This window comes from Diabrotica virgifera, chromosome 3 (assembly GCF_917563875.1).
Source record: "Diabrotica virgifera virgifera chromosome 3, PGI_DIABVI_V3a".
NCBI lineage: Eukaryota > Metazoa > Arthropoda > Insecta > Coleoptera > Chrysomelidae > Diabrotica > Diabrotica virgifera.
In genome coordinates this window covers 265,448,921-265,466,298 of record NC_065445.1, presented here as the reverse complement: position 1 = coordinate 265,466,298, position 17,378 = coordinate 265,448,921, and the positions used below count along the sequence as shown (strand labels likewise).

Here is a 17,378-nt window from a genome sequence, read left to right as displayed (position 1 = left end):
ACAACAAAAACTGTAACATACAAAGATTTGTCAATTTTTTGTCAATTTTTTTACATATAAAGAAGCACTCCACCTATCTAATGCACTTTACAGAATTGAAATCCAATTATTTAAGCAGCTTCAGCAATTTTTTAAAGTTATAAACAATTTTTTGGCTTATAAACAAATTAGTGCTGTGTCCAGGAGGGGGTGCAACGGGCTCCTTTATTTATATGGACTAAGCCAAGTTTTTTATGTATTTTGACCTGTAGAACACGAATTTTTTGGGTAACAGTTGATCCGGATGTCGATAAGATTGTTATAAACAAAGAACGTGAGGAATTACATAACATCGATTTTTCGCAAAATAAAACATTTTTTTGTATTTCTTGGGTAATTCTAAGCAAAAAATATTCTTACAAGTTTTTTCGTAGGATGCATAGTTTTTGAGATCAACGAGGTGGAACATTAAAAAAATCGAAAAATTGCAATTTTGGAAAGAGAATAACTTTTGATTAAAAAATAAAATAGCAGTTCTGCTGACAGCATTTGAAAGTTTAAGTCAAATTATACCGGTTTTATTATTTGCATTGCTAAAAATTAATTTTTTTATTATTAAACAAAGCTATTTGTTTATAAGCCAAAAAATTGTTTGTAATTTTAAAACATTGCTGGGGCCCCTTAAATAATCCGATTTTAATTCTGTAAAGTGTATTAGATAGGTAGAGCACCTCTTTATATGTAAAAAATTTAGACTACTTCTAAATGGTCTACTTTTTCTTCAGAGAGATTTTAAAAAATTTGAACTTTTTTAAAACATTTATATTGCAAATTTATTATGCAAAATCTATTAGGTCGATTTTAATGAAATTTGGTAGACCACTGAAGTAGGTTATAAGAATTTTTTAACCGAATTACTAAGGTTCTAAGTGCCACCAAAGTGGTTAAGAAACATTGAATAACAACAGGCGTATTTTGCCCCCTTATTTTGTATTTATTGCTATATTGCAGAAAAGGTAATATCTTAAGACATTTTTGACAAGTCGTATATCATACAAAATTCAATTATCTTTATTTTATTTCTCTACGACTTTGTTCTAAAACGAACTGTTTTAAAGTTATAAGCAAAGAAATCAGAAAAAATCGATGTTTTTCGAAATTTTTAAATATTTTAATTTTTTTATTAATGTTCCGGGCATATTTGAGAAGGAGCATAAGTCAATTATTATTACTGAAGGTGTCACCTAACTTTATCTGCAAAAATCCGAATGCCACCTCTCACATCCAAAAATTCACGTTTTTTTACAGATTAGTCCTGGTCTAAAAAGAATATCAATAATTTTAAGAAACAATAGCTCCAAATAATGTGGTAGGGGAGCCCAAGCGGGGATTTTTGCAGTTACTCGAGCGCGTCAGATTATCATATGGGGAGAAACCTGGTACACTGCAGATGTACCTCTACCATATATTGGCTCCTAACACAGGGGAGTTCGTTAAGGGGGGCCCGAAAAAAGAAATCTATCCTTAAAAAAACTCGAAATTGTCAGATTAAGATAAGGTAAGTTAAGTACATGCAAAAGAGTGTATATTTCAAAAATCTGACGATTTGAGCCGGGCGTAAGGAAATGGGTGAGCCCCAAAATTTCACAAGAATAAAGCGAATATTTCGCGAAACTAATGACAGATCGAAAAACTAAAAAATATGTGCTTAATATTTTTTAAAAATCTATCCAATGATATCAAACACGACTTCCCACGGAGAGGGGTGGGGGGTAAATTTAATATTTTAAATACGAATCCCGCGATATTTCGCGAAATGAACATCAGATCGAAAAACTGTAAAACACACTTATTCAATATTTTTGAAAAATCTATCGGATGGCACCAAACACAACCTCCCACGGGAGTGGGGTGGGGGGTTTCTTTAAAATCTTAAATAGGAGCCCCCATTTTTTTATTGCAGATTTGGATTTCTTACGTAAAAATAAGTAACTTTTATTCGAAATATTTTTTCGAATTATGGATAGATGGCGTTATAATCGAAAAAAACAATTGTTGGAAATGGAAAATTCAGTTAAAAAATAGCAAGCGCCCACTAAAATGGAAAAGTTTACTTAACTTTTTTTGGTTTTAGGACCTACTCTTCACAACCTAATAGGTCCCCAAAGCGCTCGAGTGACTGCACATTTAGCATACTTTGCTCCCCTACCTATGTAACTGATTGGCGTTATTATTGGCTAATAACACTCTTCTTCTTCTATAGATGCCGTCTTTAACTCCAAAGGAGATTGGCGATGAGTTCTACATATTTATCTATCCCGTGCCTTTCTTATTAAGATTTGTAAGTCTAGGTCTGTTCAAGCCTTGATGCTATACGGCCACGCTTTCCTTCTCTTTTTTCTTCCATTATTAGTTAAAAAAGTTATATCTCTCGTGTCTGAATGGAATTTTTAGAATGCGTTAGAATATCCACATCTCAAAGTTTTAATAAATAATTATTAAAATATGTATTACTATAAACGAACATAACCTCAAGATGGTTAAAAAATTTAATCAACTAGGGGCAATAATCACCAATGACAACAAGGTAGAAGGTAGAACGAGAAGTTTAGATGCGAATACAGGAGGGAAATCATCTTCTTCCTCTTCTTCTTCTTTTTGTATAGACATGACTCTGTATGTTTTTTCAATGTGCCTCCACCTCCAGTAAGTTGTCGTTCATTTGTTTTAGTGGTCTTTCCACTGATCGTCCTTACTACTCTATTTATTGTCTTCCTCTTCCGGCTTATGATCTCCACCTTGCATCTCCGTCGTATATCTGTAGCTCTGTCCCCTAGTGTCTTACCATCAATTTTTCGAAGGGTTTTTATCTCCGCTGTAACGATTAATATTTTTGTCCTCTCAGTGTCAGGTCGTGTTTCTGTCGCATTTGTCATTATTGGTCGGATGACTGTTGTGTAAATTCTGCCTTTCATTTCTGTTCCCATATTTCTATTTCTCCATATTGTGTCATTTAGGCAACCTGTGGCTATACTTGCTCTATTAACTTGATCTTCCACTTCTGTTTCTAGTTTTCCGTCGCTATCTATACATGCAGTGTGATGCCTAGCTCCTCCTATCCTCCAGTTCCAATTATTTACATCTTATTGATCTATCTCGACATTGTCGTTTTAGATCTGAGGATCTTTGACGATATATTTCACGTAATTTTTGGTTGGTATAACTTGATCGTGAATGGGAGCAAGGAACTCAATATTTCAAGGAAAAGTCTGAATTTATTGGGATGTCGACAATGTAGAGCTTTATTCAGCCACATGCGTATTTTTTTTCGTCCTTAGAAAGGTACTTTATGCCCATTTCTGATTATCCGTGCATTCGAAAACAAGTTCTTAAATAATTAACAATTTAAAATAGCAATTTGAAAGTGAATTTTAGTATTTTACTCCGTCATTATATTCTTTAACATTGTCACCATATTATCATTGAATCAACGGCTCTCCTGTAATCAATGAAAGCAGTAGGAAAGTTCATTTTTTGGTGTATGCATGGTTAGAAATGGTTGTCAATTGAAAGCAAAATTCTTTGCAGCTCATGGAACCCCCAGCGCATCCTTTCTGCTGAGGTTCTATGGTATTGTTAACCTGTTACTATTATTAATTTGGATGTTGGAATCAGTTAAATATCGAATAATAATAATACTATTAATTGCTTAGTGTAGTCTCAATATACTTACTTGTGTAACAGTATCCAATACTAAAGTATCCTAAGAAAATAGCAAACTGGAATAGATTCATTTTGGTGTCATGTAACCTGAAACAAACGAAAAACATATTCAATAATAAAAGAAAATGCAATATTATACAAGCAGATTTATAATTAAAGGACATCGCACACATCTTATGGAAAATATAATGTCACCCAAATTCAATAAAATTTATACGAATAGATTCGTTTTAAATTAACGATCAAATCTTATCATTGCGCCAACTCTATATTTTCAATAATAAGAGCAGAAATTGATATAAATAAATCTGAAATCAAATGGGTACGTACATAAGTTAGAGAGAAAAAAAATATTTTAAAATACCCAAATTGTCGGTACTCCATAAATCAGCGGATTAGTTTCACTAATCCGCTTAGACCCAGCGGGGTTTAAGCTCTTGTGAATAGCACCCAGAGCAATAGTAATTGTAACTGACACTTTTACTGACTCAAAAAATGTGATTTCGATAAACTTTAATTGCAATTTGCGCCGTAATTAATCATAATTAAGAGTTGGCGCAATGATAAGATTTGATCGTTAATTTAAAACGAATATATTCGTATAAATTTTATTGAATTTGAGTGACATTATATTTTCCATAAGATGTGTGCGATGTCCTTTTACAGTCTTTTGTTCGAATATAGGGGAGAGGGTTGAACCGGATTTATTCAAAGCTCAATTATTTTTAAGTTTTTAAATCTCAAAGACAAAGTTTTGGACTAACTTGCAGTTTACACATCATAGTATACTATATTAAAAGGTCATTGTAATAAAACAAAACCAAACACATTTTTTAAAATTTTATTTATTAGAGCTAATTTGGTCCAAGGTACAAACCGGTACTGTACCTTGAACCACATAGTCTTGTACGTTGAACCACCCGTAAATCTTTAAAAATATATACAAAAAAATTGTGTTCTTCAACATTGAAGCTCCCAAAATCTAAGTCAAACACATGTACTCCTTTTTGCCTTTCAGACAACCCAGCCTGACTTGGTGGTTGAAGTTTGAGCAAAACATCTTTAATCTCAATGTAAAATTGTTGACAACTTGGTCCAGAATATTTATTGTTGTTCAGAATTCTCTTCAGATACTGGACCGTTAAATAGGGACTTACAGCAGTTACTTGTGCAACGCAAAAATGTGTCTTTTTTCTCGGCCCATCGTACAAGACGTGATAGTGGTCCAAGGTACAAGACTTGGCCGAAAAGAAAACAAATGTGAATTTAACCTAATAAAGCGGGTTTGTTATATTTCTCACTATGTTGTTTAACTACCTATTAGTATAGGCATGCACATCTTGTGATTTAATTTACGATATTGGTAAACACAAAAATTAGAAAAGAAAATTATCTATCCCATAAATACATAGGTAGTTACTTTTCACGAAATAAAACACTATATTTTACGATAGCCGCAAACGATTTCTAATCAGGTTCAACAACTAACCCAGCGTTACTCAACCTTTTACCCTTTGCGACCCAATATTCCATAATTATTTTCACCGCGCCCCCCTCGTTCAATAATTTTGACAAAAAACAGTAAAATCTTACTTTTTAGTATTGAGTGCTCTTTATGATTATAACTCCTATTCAGTGATCATGTGTATTTTATTTTTTATTTTGTCAGAATTATTTGACAATTTGACGACTTACATTTTATGTGGTGTTACTTGATTTATGTTTTATTATTTAGTGTTCAGATCGTAAACAGCTACTAAGATTGGTTACTTTAATTATTTTGTTGATGATAAGTATAATTTCAAGTTGTTTAACTTTATCTCTACTGACTGCATTACATTGCTTTTGTAGAAATCCTTTCCCAAGTTAACTATAAAAAAAATACCTTCTACAATAACTTGACTGCTCTATACTGACGTCAGAAATACAATAACGGATCAACTGAGAAAAAATTTAACAAGAATATAAGACACAATAAAAATCGAGAAGAATGGACGACAAGCGAGCTAATCTTATTATTCAAAATGGACGATCGAAAACAATTAGGAAACTACAGAGGTATCAATTTGCTAAATCTTACCCTGAAACTTATAACTAAAATTTTGCAAGATCGAATAAATCAGCTAATAAACTGCTAAGAAGATGAGCAACAAGGTTTCAGTACAGGAAGGTCGTGTACAGATGCAATATTCGCCGAAAAATAGATTACAGCAAAAATAATTAGAATACAATATACCCGCATTCCTATCCCTACTAGCCCAGTCAGGATAGCATTTGACCTTGCATTACGAGCTGCCAAAAATTTTATTTTTCTAATCCTTAGGGGGGTCAATAGTAGTATAAATTTAAAATCTCGACTGAATTTGACCGTTGCGTTAGCCGCCATCTTGATTTTAAACGAGAACTGTTTTTGCTCAATATCTCCGCCATTTTCAACTTTTCGACAAAAATTGTAGAAACTGGAATTATTGAAAATGCGATTTTCTATAATTTCGTTTATCATAATTTTTTTCGTGCGGTCGATATTTTCCGAGTTATGGGGGAGAAATGGTGACAGTTAGAGCATAAATATTGATTTATTGAATTATCTCGTTTATTATTAGTTTTACAACAAATTTGAACCTATACAAAAATGAAGATAATTAAATTTCGTATATTTTTCATTTGTTTAAATTTTTTGATAAAATCAATATTTAAGGTAGTACGTATGCGGTAAAGGTGCGAGCGTAAGACCTGACTGATTTATAGCAATTGTTTTTGTTCAATATCTACGCCTTTTTCAACTTTTCGACAAAAAGTGAAACGACTGAAATTATTGCAATTACGATTTACTACAATTTTCCGAGAGAACCAGTGGCGGGTCTACGAGGGGGGCATGGGGAAATTCCCACAACATGGTCCAAAATTAAAAAAAAATTGTTGAAATATTAAAATATGTTAGCTGACAAGAAGCTTAATTATCGACAGACAAATTCAACCAATAAAACCAGCTAGTTAATAAAATTAAGTGAACTTAATGCATACAAGTTATTATATATGTCTTTTACGTACTTAGTTTGGTTGGTGTTTCATTGGAAGTTTCAAAAATTGTATAAAATATAATCCTCTTTATTTTTCCCCTTTCTCTATTACTAGTTTTTATTGTATAGTATATAAATTATTTTAATCACTCAATACATATAGAGTGAAAGAATAATAGTATTTATTAAATTAACGAATAATTTACGCGATTATACAAGTAACTGTTATCCAAAAATATTCAAAAACTGAAAGAAATAGCCAACTCTATGTTGCTGATGACGATATCGCTGTCAACAAATGTTTACATCTCCTGCATAGCTTATGTGAATAAACTGTAATTACGTACCTCTCTAAACATATTTTACATGCTGTAAAAATTGATCATAAAATAGAAACTAGTTTTGTGTACATTTTTTAGAACAGCATTATATAAAATTTAAGATCAGTTTAGCTTGTGTATGGAAATAAATTTATAATGTCGCTTTGATATACAGGGTGGTGAATTGGAAAACGGGCCATAGGAAACTCAATGTAAAATTCTAAACTATTGAATTCGTGCTTCCATAATTATTCTACGTCAAAAGACATGAGAAACTATTTGTAGAGGATTGAAACCTTTATTGAAAATAATTGTTAGAATTGTTCTACGAATTGAACACATTCCAAAATTTTGTAAAATATAATAAACTTTATCAAAGTATTTGCCAAATTTAGGCCACACACAGTGCAAGAATGTGTATAAGGTTGCCTTCCGTCACAATGAAATTATTATGTTAACAATATTTTGAACTGTCAGTATTTTTATTTTATCGCTTTTATTGTTTAAAAACCAATACAGTCGAAAAGATGTCCTCAGTTGAGGATAAAGTAGTAATAATAAAAATGTTTTATTCAGTCAATAGTTTGCGTACTGTCAGAAATAGTAACGTGTGGCCTTACTTTTACGTACTTACTTAGGTATGGCAAATGTATTCTATTTTTCAAAATTTTGGACTCTGTTTAAATCGTAGCACAATTTTAACTTTTGTTTTTAATACAGATTTTAATCCTCTACAAATAGTTTCTCATGAATTTTGATGTAAAATAATTAGGGATGCAGGAATTCAACAATTTAGAATTTTACATTGAGTTTCCTATGGCCCGTTTTCCAATTCACCACCCGGTATATTCTTTACTATTATCTTGTTAGTAATAATAATAAATCTTGTTAGTATTTTTAGGCGAGTAGGTTTTGTCGGTCTCTGGCACTATTAAATTATTATCAATAAAGCACTATTAAAGTGTTTAAGATTTGATTTGCACTAGTAACTGCTTAGTTCTGTTTAAGCTAAGGGGGACAGAGATTGTAGAATTTCTGATATAGTTGGTCGTTTTATGATTTTACAAAGGGCTTCTAAGGGATATTAATATGTAGCATTCATTAATTTATTTAGAAAGTGCAAACTCTGAACAAACGAAAGAAGATAAAAAACTAACATAGGTATCTTCCACAAAAAATATTTTATCCCATTAACTTAAGGAGAGTGGGGGGTTCTGAAACTATTTTAAAAATTTTATTTATTGTTTGATTTATTTAGTTATCAAGCAGATATAAAAATCTTTATTGTATACATTTATGTAAAGTTGTCCAAAGAATAGTTGTTGGATACCAGCTTATTGTGCTATTGTTATTCTTCTTTGCCGTCTCTCAATCGGACGTTGGATATCACTATCATTATTTTTACTTTATCTACCGCTCTCTGAAGAGTTCTATAGAACTGCATTTACACCAGTCCCTTAAATTCTTCAACCATGACACTCTCCTTCTTCCTATACTCCTTCCTCCTCTTATCTTTCCCTGTATGATCAGTCTTAGCATTTCATATATCGTTGTCACTTCATTAAGTGTCCCAAATATTGCAACTTTCTTATTTTTAATGATTTTGTGCTATTTTTACTTTATGTTAAAAGGTTACTTAATTTACTAAACTAAATGAATAAAAAATATGCAATGTATTCTCAGTGTGACGAATTATACAATTATAGAAACGTGTAAAAGTCACAGCAGGCATTTGACCAATTACAAACTAAATCTTCAGTGGGCGAGGTGCAAGTATTTTTATTGTTTTTATTAGCAATGTGACATTGCAGGTCATTCACCTTTGATCCAAAATATAAATACTTTCAATTATTGTAGTTTCTTGCATAATCTTTAAATATCCGTAAAAAATAGATTTTTGGGACAGGAAGAGAAACTGTTTGTTAACCTTTCGCAAAATTTATTTGCTTCATCAGGATATGCTAAAATATATTTTTTTCAGTAAATATACTAATAGTCCGTTCTTTAACGGTAAAATATTGCAAAGCCTCTAAATTTTAAAGAACCGGTTGGATTGACATGAAATTTGGCATACACATAGCTAACAAGTTAAAGAAAAAAGTGATATTGTGCCAATATGTGCTTTTGCCCTGGGGGTGGTTTTCACCCCCCTTGTGGGTGAAAAAATATTCGTCCGAAGTAAGTCAGGAAATGGATAAACTGACTAATTTTAAGTAACTTTTGGTTTATAGAGTTTTTTCACTAAGTCAATACTTTTCGAGTTATTTGTCAGTGAATATGTTCATTTTTTCAACAAAATAACCACGCTTTTAGACGGTTTTTCGCAAATAACTCAAATAGTAAGTATTTTATAGAAAAAACATTCTTAGCAAAAACATATCCTGTAAGAAATTTAAAAAAATCGTGTATATATCACGTCTCTATACCTAGAAGAAGCAGAGTTATAGCTAATGAAAAACAGGTTCATATTCGTCAAATTCCAAATGGAATACTTTAACGTGAAATAACCAAAAATAAAGCACATTTCGGAGAAAACTCATTACAACTTATTTAAAGTGTTTAAAAAAATCTTCATTTTTGTTTTATAAAAAAAATTTCTAGCATCAAAAAGTTAAAACAAGTTACGCTCAAAATAAAGTTAGTCCCTTATTGTTTTGGTAAAAAAATCGAGAAAATTACCCCCTAATTAGTATCTTAAATGAACTTAATCGTTATAACTTTACAAGTTTCTTGACTCGTGTATGTATTGTTTATATGATCTGTAAGTTTCATCGGTTCAAAGTCCTTATTATTGAAAGGGCTGTAGTTAAAAGGGGTTGAACGAGTCACTGATCACGAATGTATGCAAATTTAGAAACACCAAATCTTAATCAATTTTTGTCTAACAGAAAAACAAAAAAAATACATGATATTCAGAAAAGCAATGCTGACTTTTTTGTTTTTCGAGATTTTTGGTATCGCTAACAATTTTTAAGTTATTTTGAAAATAAGCATATTTTTCAAAATTTAAATTTTTGAAAGTTTTAATTTAAAACCAAATTTTTTTAAAAATAAGCACTTTGAATCGATGAAACTTACAGATCATATAAACACAACATAAGTAAAATAATTTGTGGAGCGGTAACGATTAATTTCATTTAAGTTGCTAATTAGGGGGTGGTCTTCCCGATTTTTTTTTTGCCAAAACAAAAGGGACCAACTTTTTTTGAGCGTAACTTACTTAAATTTAATGCTAGAAACTTTTTATAAAAACAAAAATAAAACTGTTTTTAAACACTTTAAAAAAGTTATAATGGGCTTTCCCCAAAAATTGCTTAATTTTTTGGATATTTTACTTCGAAATATTCTATTTGAAATTTGGTGAATATGAATCTATTTTTCATTGGCTATAACTCTGGTTCTACGAGGTCCAGACACCCAATGCGTACACCATGTTTTTTACTTTTTTACATGATATATTTTTGCTAAGAACGTTTTTTTTCATAACATACTTACTTTTTGAGTTATTTGCGAAAAACCGTCTAACAATGTGGTTATTTTGTTGAAAAATGAACATATTCACTCGCAAAATAACTCGAAAAGTGTTGACTTGGTGAAAAAGCTCTATAGAACAAAAGTTACTTAAAATTAGTCAGTTTATCCATTTCCGGACTTATTTTGGACATATATTTTTTCACCCCCGAGAGGGGGTGAAAGTCACCCCCAGGGGGTGAAAGTCACACCCAGGGGAAAAGCACACATCGGCACAATATCACTTTTTTTCTTTGACATTTAAGCTATGCGTATGCCAAATTCCATGTCAATCCAAGTGGTTCTTTAAAATTTAGAGCAAAAACCGTGAAAGAATGGACTATAAAATTAAAATGACTTATCATTGTATAAAAATAATAATAAATAATAAAAACTTACAACATGAGGTTAGTTCATAATATTACGAACATTACCACAAAACATTAATTAAAATTCTTAGCCTAAGAATCATTATGTTTTAATTTTGCCAAGGTTGAATAAGTACCTACATGGTTTAATACACTCACCGGCACAAAAAACCGCCACCCCAAAAAATGGGTCATTTTTAATGTCTTACATTTCCTAAACCTGATGACCGATTTAAGTAATTCTTTTAATATGTTATAGCCTTATTCTTTAACAATATCGCTGTAATAATATTGTTGCTAGACAGGTACATTGTCATTGTATACATGGTGTACGAATCAAACTGTGTTTTTTTCTCAAACTTTGGAACACCTGTGGAATGATCTAGCTTTTATAAAATACTGAAATTAAAACTCAACTACAGCCTCAGGTTTTCTTAACATTATGTTATTTGTTTTATTCGCTTATGTTGGATAATAAAAAAGTTAGGCACTTTAACAACTACCCCTGTTTTTCGTCAATATAGGGTGTTCTTAAATAAGTACGGCGAACTTTAAGGGATAATTCTGCATGATAAAATAATGACAGTTTGCTTTATAAACGTATGCCCGTAAATGCTTCGTTTCCGAGATAGGGGGTGTTGAAATTGTTCTTACCAACTGACGATTTATTTATTGCTCTAAAACGGTTTGTGATATGCAAATGAAATTTGGTAGATTTTAACAGGTAGTTATTGCGCATTTTTTGGCATATATTTGGGTATAAATATTTTAGATATATCCCGTATGCACGTCAATGGTGAATATAAAATTCTTAATTGTATGCCAAAAAATGCGTAATAACTACCTCTTAAAATCTACCAAATTTCATTTGCACATCACAAACCGTTTTAGAGCAATAAATAAATCGTCAGTTTGTAAGAACAATTTCAACACCCCCTATCTCGGAAACAAAGCCTTTGCGGCCATACGTTTATAAAGCAAACGTTCATTATTTTATTATGCAGAATTACCCCTTAAAGTTTGCCGTACTTATTTAAAAACATCCTATATTGACGAAAAACAGGGGTAGTTGTTAAAGTGCCTAACTTTTTTATTATCCAACATAAGCGAATGAATCAAAAAACAGCATGTTAAGAAAACCTGAAGCTATAGTTGGGTTCTAATTTCAGTATTTTATAAAAGCTATAACATTCCACAGGGTGTTCCAAAGTTTGAGAAAAAAAAAAGTTTGATTGCTACACCCTGTATACAATCACAATGTACCTGTCTAGCAACGATATTATTACAGCGATATTGTCAAAGAATAAGGCTATAACATATTAAAAAAATTACTTAAATCGGACATCAGGTTTAGGAAATACAAGACATTAAAAATGACCCATTTTTGGGGTGGCGGTTTTTTCTGCCGGTGAGTGTACATAATGTACAACTTACTAAATACATCTTTTACTTTTAAAATCAATATCAAAATCAAAATTGGCTTCATCATATCGTGATGAAGCCAATACATTTTTCTGAAACTTTATATTATGCCGAGGAGCTACATAAATAGGAGGTAAAATAAATGACGATTCATAAGAAAATATATAAACAGGATAATTATTTGTAGGTATATCTTGGTATTATGTAGTATATGTTGCTTTCTGCACAGACGATGGCCTCTAAATGCACATTTGAGACCACCAGAAGGGGGGTAGATATGTAAATTCAGTCTAGAACTCGCTGGTTTTTTCCCCTTCGAATAAAGTGTATACTAATATAATATTATATGAAGCGGACTGAAGTGGACTGTTTTATTCTAATTGTGATCAAGTAAAATGAAACAAATGAAATAGCTACAATACATCATTTAATGTTAAGACGACGAATTATTTGCAAATTTACACAAATATTTTGACAATACAGACAAACAGATACAATTATAAAAAGTTCAGAAAAACCACTGACCCAATTAATAGATACAATATTGCCATTGACCTTACCAAATCAGCTGTTAGAAATATCGTAAAGGAAATACAACAATAATTAATAGTATTCTAAACAGCTAAGACGTTAAATCTCCGGAGCGAATCTGATACCGATAAACAGCCCCTTTTTTAAAGAAAGAATTTTATGGTCGTAAATTATTAGGGCAAAACAATATCGAATTTCGGTAGGTCAATGATACCAGAGTATAATAATGAAAGGAAAATATTAACAAGCGTTTATTACGAGAAAGGCACCCTATTAAAATCAATAAAATCATAAAATCAATATATGGATATAATATATGTCAATAAAGTGTAATGCTAAATAAAACACATGCAATAATTATTATTATAATATGATACAGCACAGAAAAATATAGAGATACGTTTAAAATGAATGTCTATACGATTAAAGACCCAATGTCTTTGCAAATTCGCGCACTTCGCGACGTTAAAAGTTATTTGGAGAAAAAGGGGTATCTGATGATACCGCAGCAACGTAAAATGTACTTTAAAACTTGTTTTGGTACCTTAAAAACTCCTCTCAGGGACGTACAATGCAGCAGGATTGCTATAGTAATTGGCAAGGACATCACCTCCTAGCTCAGGAACGATGATGTCTGGATCCCGTCATGGGACGCAGGGTAGCCCTTGCTACCAAAGGAAGAACACCTTCTTCGCTCAACGAACTGTACACTACTGACTTAGTCCCGTCTAACTGGGATTAAATAAACACATTTTTAGGGGGGTCTCTTCTTCGATATTGGATTGGTACACACTTGAAGAAAATTAGTTTTAGGGTTTATTACCAATTTTTCATTATTTTCGTTCCGCGACGTAGTTAACCATAATTAGACCGATGTGATTTCGACACGTTCCCAATAGTAATAAACCGAGTTATAATTAAAAGTTCGTATATTTATAGTTCATAACAGTTCATCCATTAGACCCGACCCTTTTTTACGACATCTAAGAGCAACCAACGTTTTCAAGAAAGTATTTTAACTATACGGGGAGAACCATAAGTTAAAAGAAAATTGCGGAACTGCAACAGTATATAAAACAATAATTGATTTATTTCTACACGAGTGACGTTGATATTGATAACCATACATTTAACCTCCAATTTAGCTGAAGATAATCTCAAATGTAGCAACTTTCATATTAGACCTTGAGACTAATCAGTGCTTCATTTCTTACACTTCTTTAATGAATTGTTGTGCAGTGCCACATCCTCCTACATTTACGTTCAGATCTTAAAGACCCAGTAAATATTTTTCTGGAAAGTGTTCATTGATCATCATTGGAATATTTTCGCCGCCATATTTATATTCACTATTTATTTGAAATATGTATACAAGTAAAATCTAAAATAGATTAGTATGTAAAACAAAGTAATATTTATTTTGAAACTACACACATGTTGAATATTTGTAATTATGAGTTACATTGCTTGCCAACATTCCATCAATCATACAATAAATGAAAATTACATAGAAACACTTTTGTTTTATACATACAGCGAGGGGCAAAATTATGGAATAGATACTTTGGCAAATCTCGAAATAGATCTATTTTTATTTTTAAATTATAATAATTGTTTGACATGCAATGAGGCCCTTACGCCATATTCTATCGAAATCTTGCACAGTAGGTACTTAGAAAGACTACTGAAGAAACTTTCTTCCTTAGCCAAGTCGCACACCAAAGAAACATGAAACGAAAAATATGAAACATGAAACGAAAAACATGTTTCATGAAACTAAAACACTGCTAAACAAATCTCAAAGTCCGCCTACCAATGAAACGAGTGTGATTCATGCTCATGACACATTTTTATTTTCGGAGAGTTTCATAAATGGCCGGACGTATATTTGTTTGACAGTGGTTTATTTCCATGAAACGTAATTTACGTTTCATGTTTCTTTGATGTGCGGCCGGGCTTAGGCAGGCCGCACATCAAAGAAACATGAATCGTAAATTACGTTTCATGGAAATAAACCACTGCTAAACAAATATACGTCCGGCCATTTATTAAACTCTCCGAAAATAAAAATGCGTCATGAGCATGGATCACACTCGTTTCATTGGTAGGCGGACTTTGAGATTTGTTTAGCAGTGTTTTCTTTTCATGAAACATGTTTTTCGTTTCATGTTTCATGTTTTTCGTTTCATGTTTCTTTGGTGTGCGGCTTGCCTACAGTGCTCTTTCTATGTCAAGAACCTCTCCAAGTTCTTTTTGATACTGCAGAAGACCATTGTAATTCCACTCCATTATTCTGAGTTGGTTAGCCATTTCTGACTTTAAGTATCGCACCCTAGCTACGTTTTTTAAGGCTTGGTATTCGTTTATCCAATAAATTTAATTTTTCCAATATAAAGTTTAATATCGCATCGATTTGTTATGGTTTTGGTTAGCAGTATTATTGTCATTTTAATTGCTAATTCATTATAATGGTTTAGGTGTTCGTCTGTTGTTAACATTGACCTTTCCTTGGTACCATACCAGTTTGGTACCATACCCATACCATATGGGCACTAGTTTATAAGTATAGTGAATTATTAAATGAATTTTAAAATATAAATCGATACTTATCCTCTTAAATTCTCATTTTCCTGATCTAATGGGGGAACCATTCAACCGACCAGTGCAAAAAAGGCTTGACGAAAGAGTACATCCGGAAAAAGATGGTACCCTAGGTAATCTCTTTCTTTTACATAAAACGTCATAACTTTTATTTTTTGTAGATACAAAATACAACGACACAATAAAAAAATACTGTAAGTAAAGTGTAAATATACACAATTACAAAAAAATGATACAGCTTAGTTACAACACTTTTCAAACAACAAGTTCCAGTTTACTGAGCCCCACTAAAAATAGTTGTATTATTCACTGTATAATAAAACGTTTTTGTAGGTAATTTTAATGACTCATTATTGCTTGATGTTTGTATAATCAAATCAAACGATTAACAAATGAATAATCTGAACATCTGCATTTTACTATCAATCAAAATTGGGTAACTCATAGCTGCATTCATTATTTATTTAGTTCCGATCAAATATATGTATATCGGTATTGCTATTTTATCATAAATATTCGCAAATGTTTGTGATTTGCAGGATTTCATTAGATAATTAATCGTTTCTTGTTACTTGTTATACATATATAACAACTAAATAATTTATTATGTTTAGTGTTTAGTGAAGGAGTGTTCAATTATGATATAACGATATTAGAAGCCAACATTGGATCGATAATTATGATGTATGGGGTGTACATTTCAAGAAATATGTATGTTTAACACAAACACAATGTCTATAAATACAAAGAAACTATATTCGTATTATTTGTAACAGTAAACAATATATCGATTTTAAATTGTTTTTTTCACTGCCTTCTCATTCCTTGAGCCCTTGTCAAGGCGTGGTGACAATTTAAATACTGTTAATATATAGCTCTTGCCATTGAGTTTTCTTAAATATTGACTCTAGAGTTGCGTGAATAATTTCGATGAAATATTTTCCCTTTTCTTTCTCCCCGAACTAAGTTGATTAATTTTTTCTATGTTTTCTTGTTCTTCTTCTTCTTCTTCTTCTTTTTTTATAGATATGACTCTGCCTGTTTTTTCAATGTGCCTCTAGTAAGTTGTCGTTCCATCGTTTTCGTGGTCTTCCCACTGATCGTCTTCCTATTGGGGAACCGTCTCTCGCTGTCTGACTAGACTATTTTTTGTCATTCGGCTTATGTGGTCATTCCATTCTATTCTTTTGTTTCTTGTAAATAATCTATGTTTCTTCTGTTCATAATACGTAATATGTGTTTTCGTGTAGTCGAAATATTTTATGTAGCGTGCTGTAGTGAGTATCTAATCTATTTGGTTTTGTTTTAGTGTTTTCAGTACGGTTTCAAATTCTTACAGAATCAAAAGACTTTTTGCAATCAATTAATGTAAGGACTAGTTGTAAGTTTTACTTGACGCATTTTTCGATTAATATCTTAATGATATGCACACAAATGGTTATTTGTGCCATATACTGGCCCGAAACCTTGTTTTTTGGTTTGATAGTATGGTAGTCCACTTCGTTAAGATTTTCATAAAGAGTTTGTATATGTTTATGTGTCAAGAGGGTGATGGGTCTATAATCTTCTAACATATACCTAACATTGAATGTTATGATCTTTTTGTGTAGCAGGACTATCACTGCATTGTCCTAGTATTTTGTAATCGTACCTTCATGTAGTTCTGAAGGTTAATGAAGGTTAGTGAAAATATGGAAATTTTATAATATACCAAAAAAGATGATAAAAGTCATAAAATCTATATATATATATATATATATATATATATATATATATATATATATATATATATATATATATATGAAAATTGAAGGCCAAGTACAAATAAATGAAGAAAGATCAGGCACGTTTAAATGGGATAAGGGTATTAAACAAGGATATGGACTTGGATACCACAAGGACAA

General features: G+C 31.5%; 1 protein-coding gene across 6 annotated transcripts in view; it reads right to left on the bottom strand.

Moving 5' to 3' along the window:
• The window catches only part of LOC114325814 (FHA domain-containing protein FhaA), a 69,116-nt gene that overhangs the window by 37,252 nt on the left and 14,486 nt on the right, over positions 1–17,378 (bottom strand). For all 6 annotated transcript variants that reach the window (XR_003651739.2, XR_007697330.1, XR_003651740.2 and 3 more), the window contains exon 2: positions 3,713–3,789. Coding sequence is in view for 3 of the 6 variants with exons in the window: in XM_050647360.1 (XP_050503317.1) it covers positions 3,713–3,773 (61 nt within the window). In the remaining 3 variants the exon portion in view is untranslated. The remainder of the gene's footprint in view (positions 1–3,712; positions 3,790–17,378) is intronic.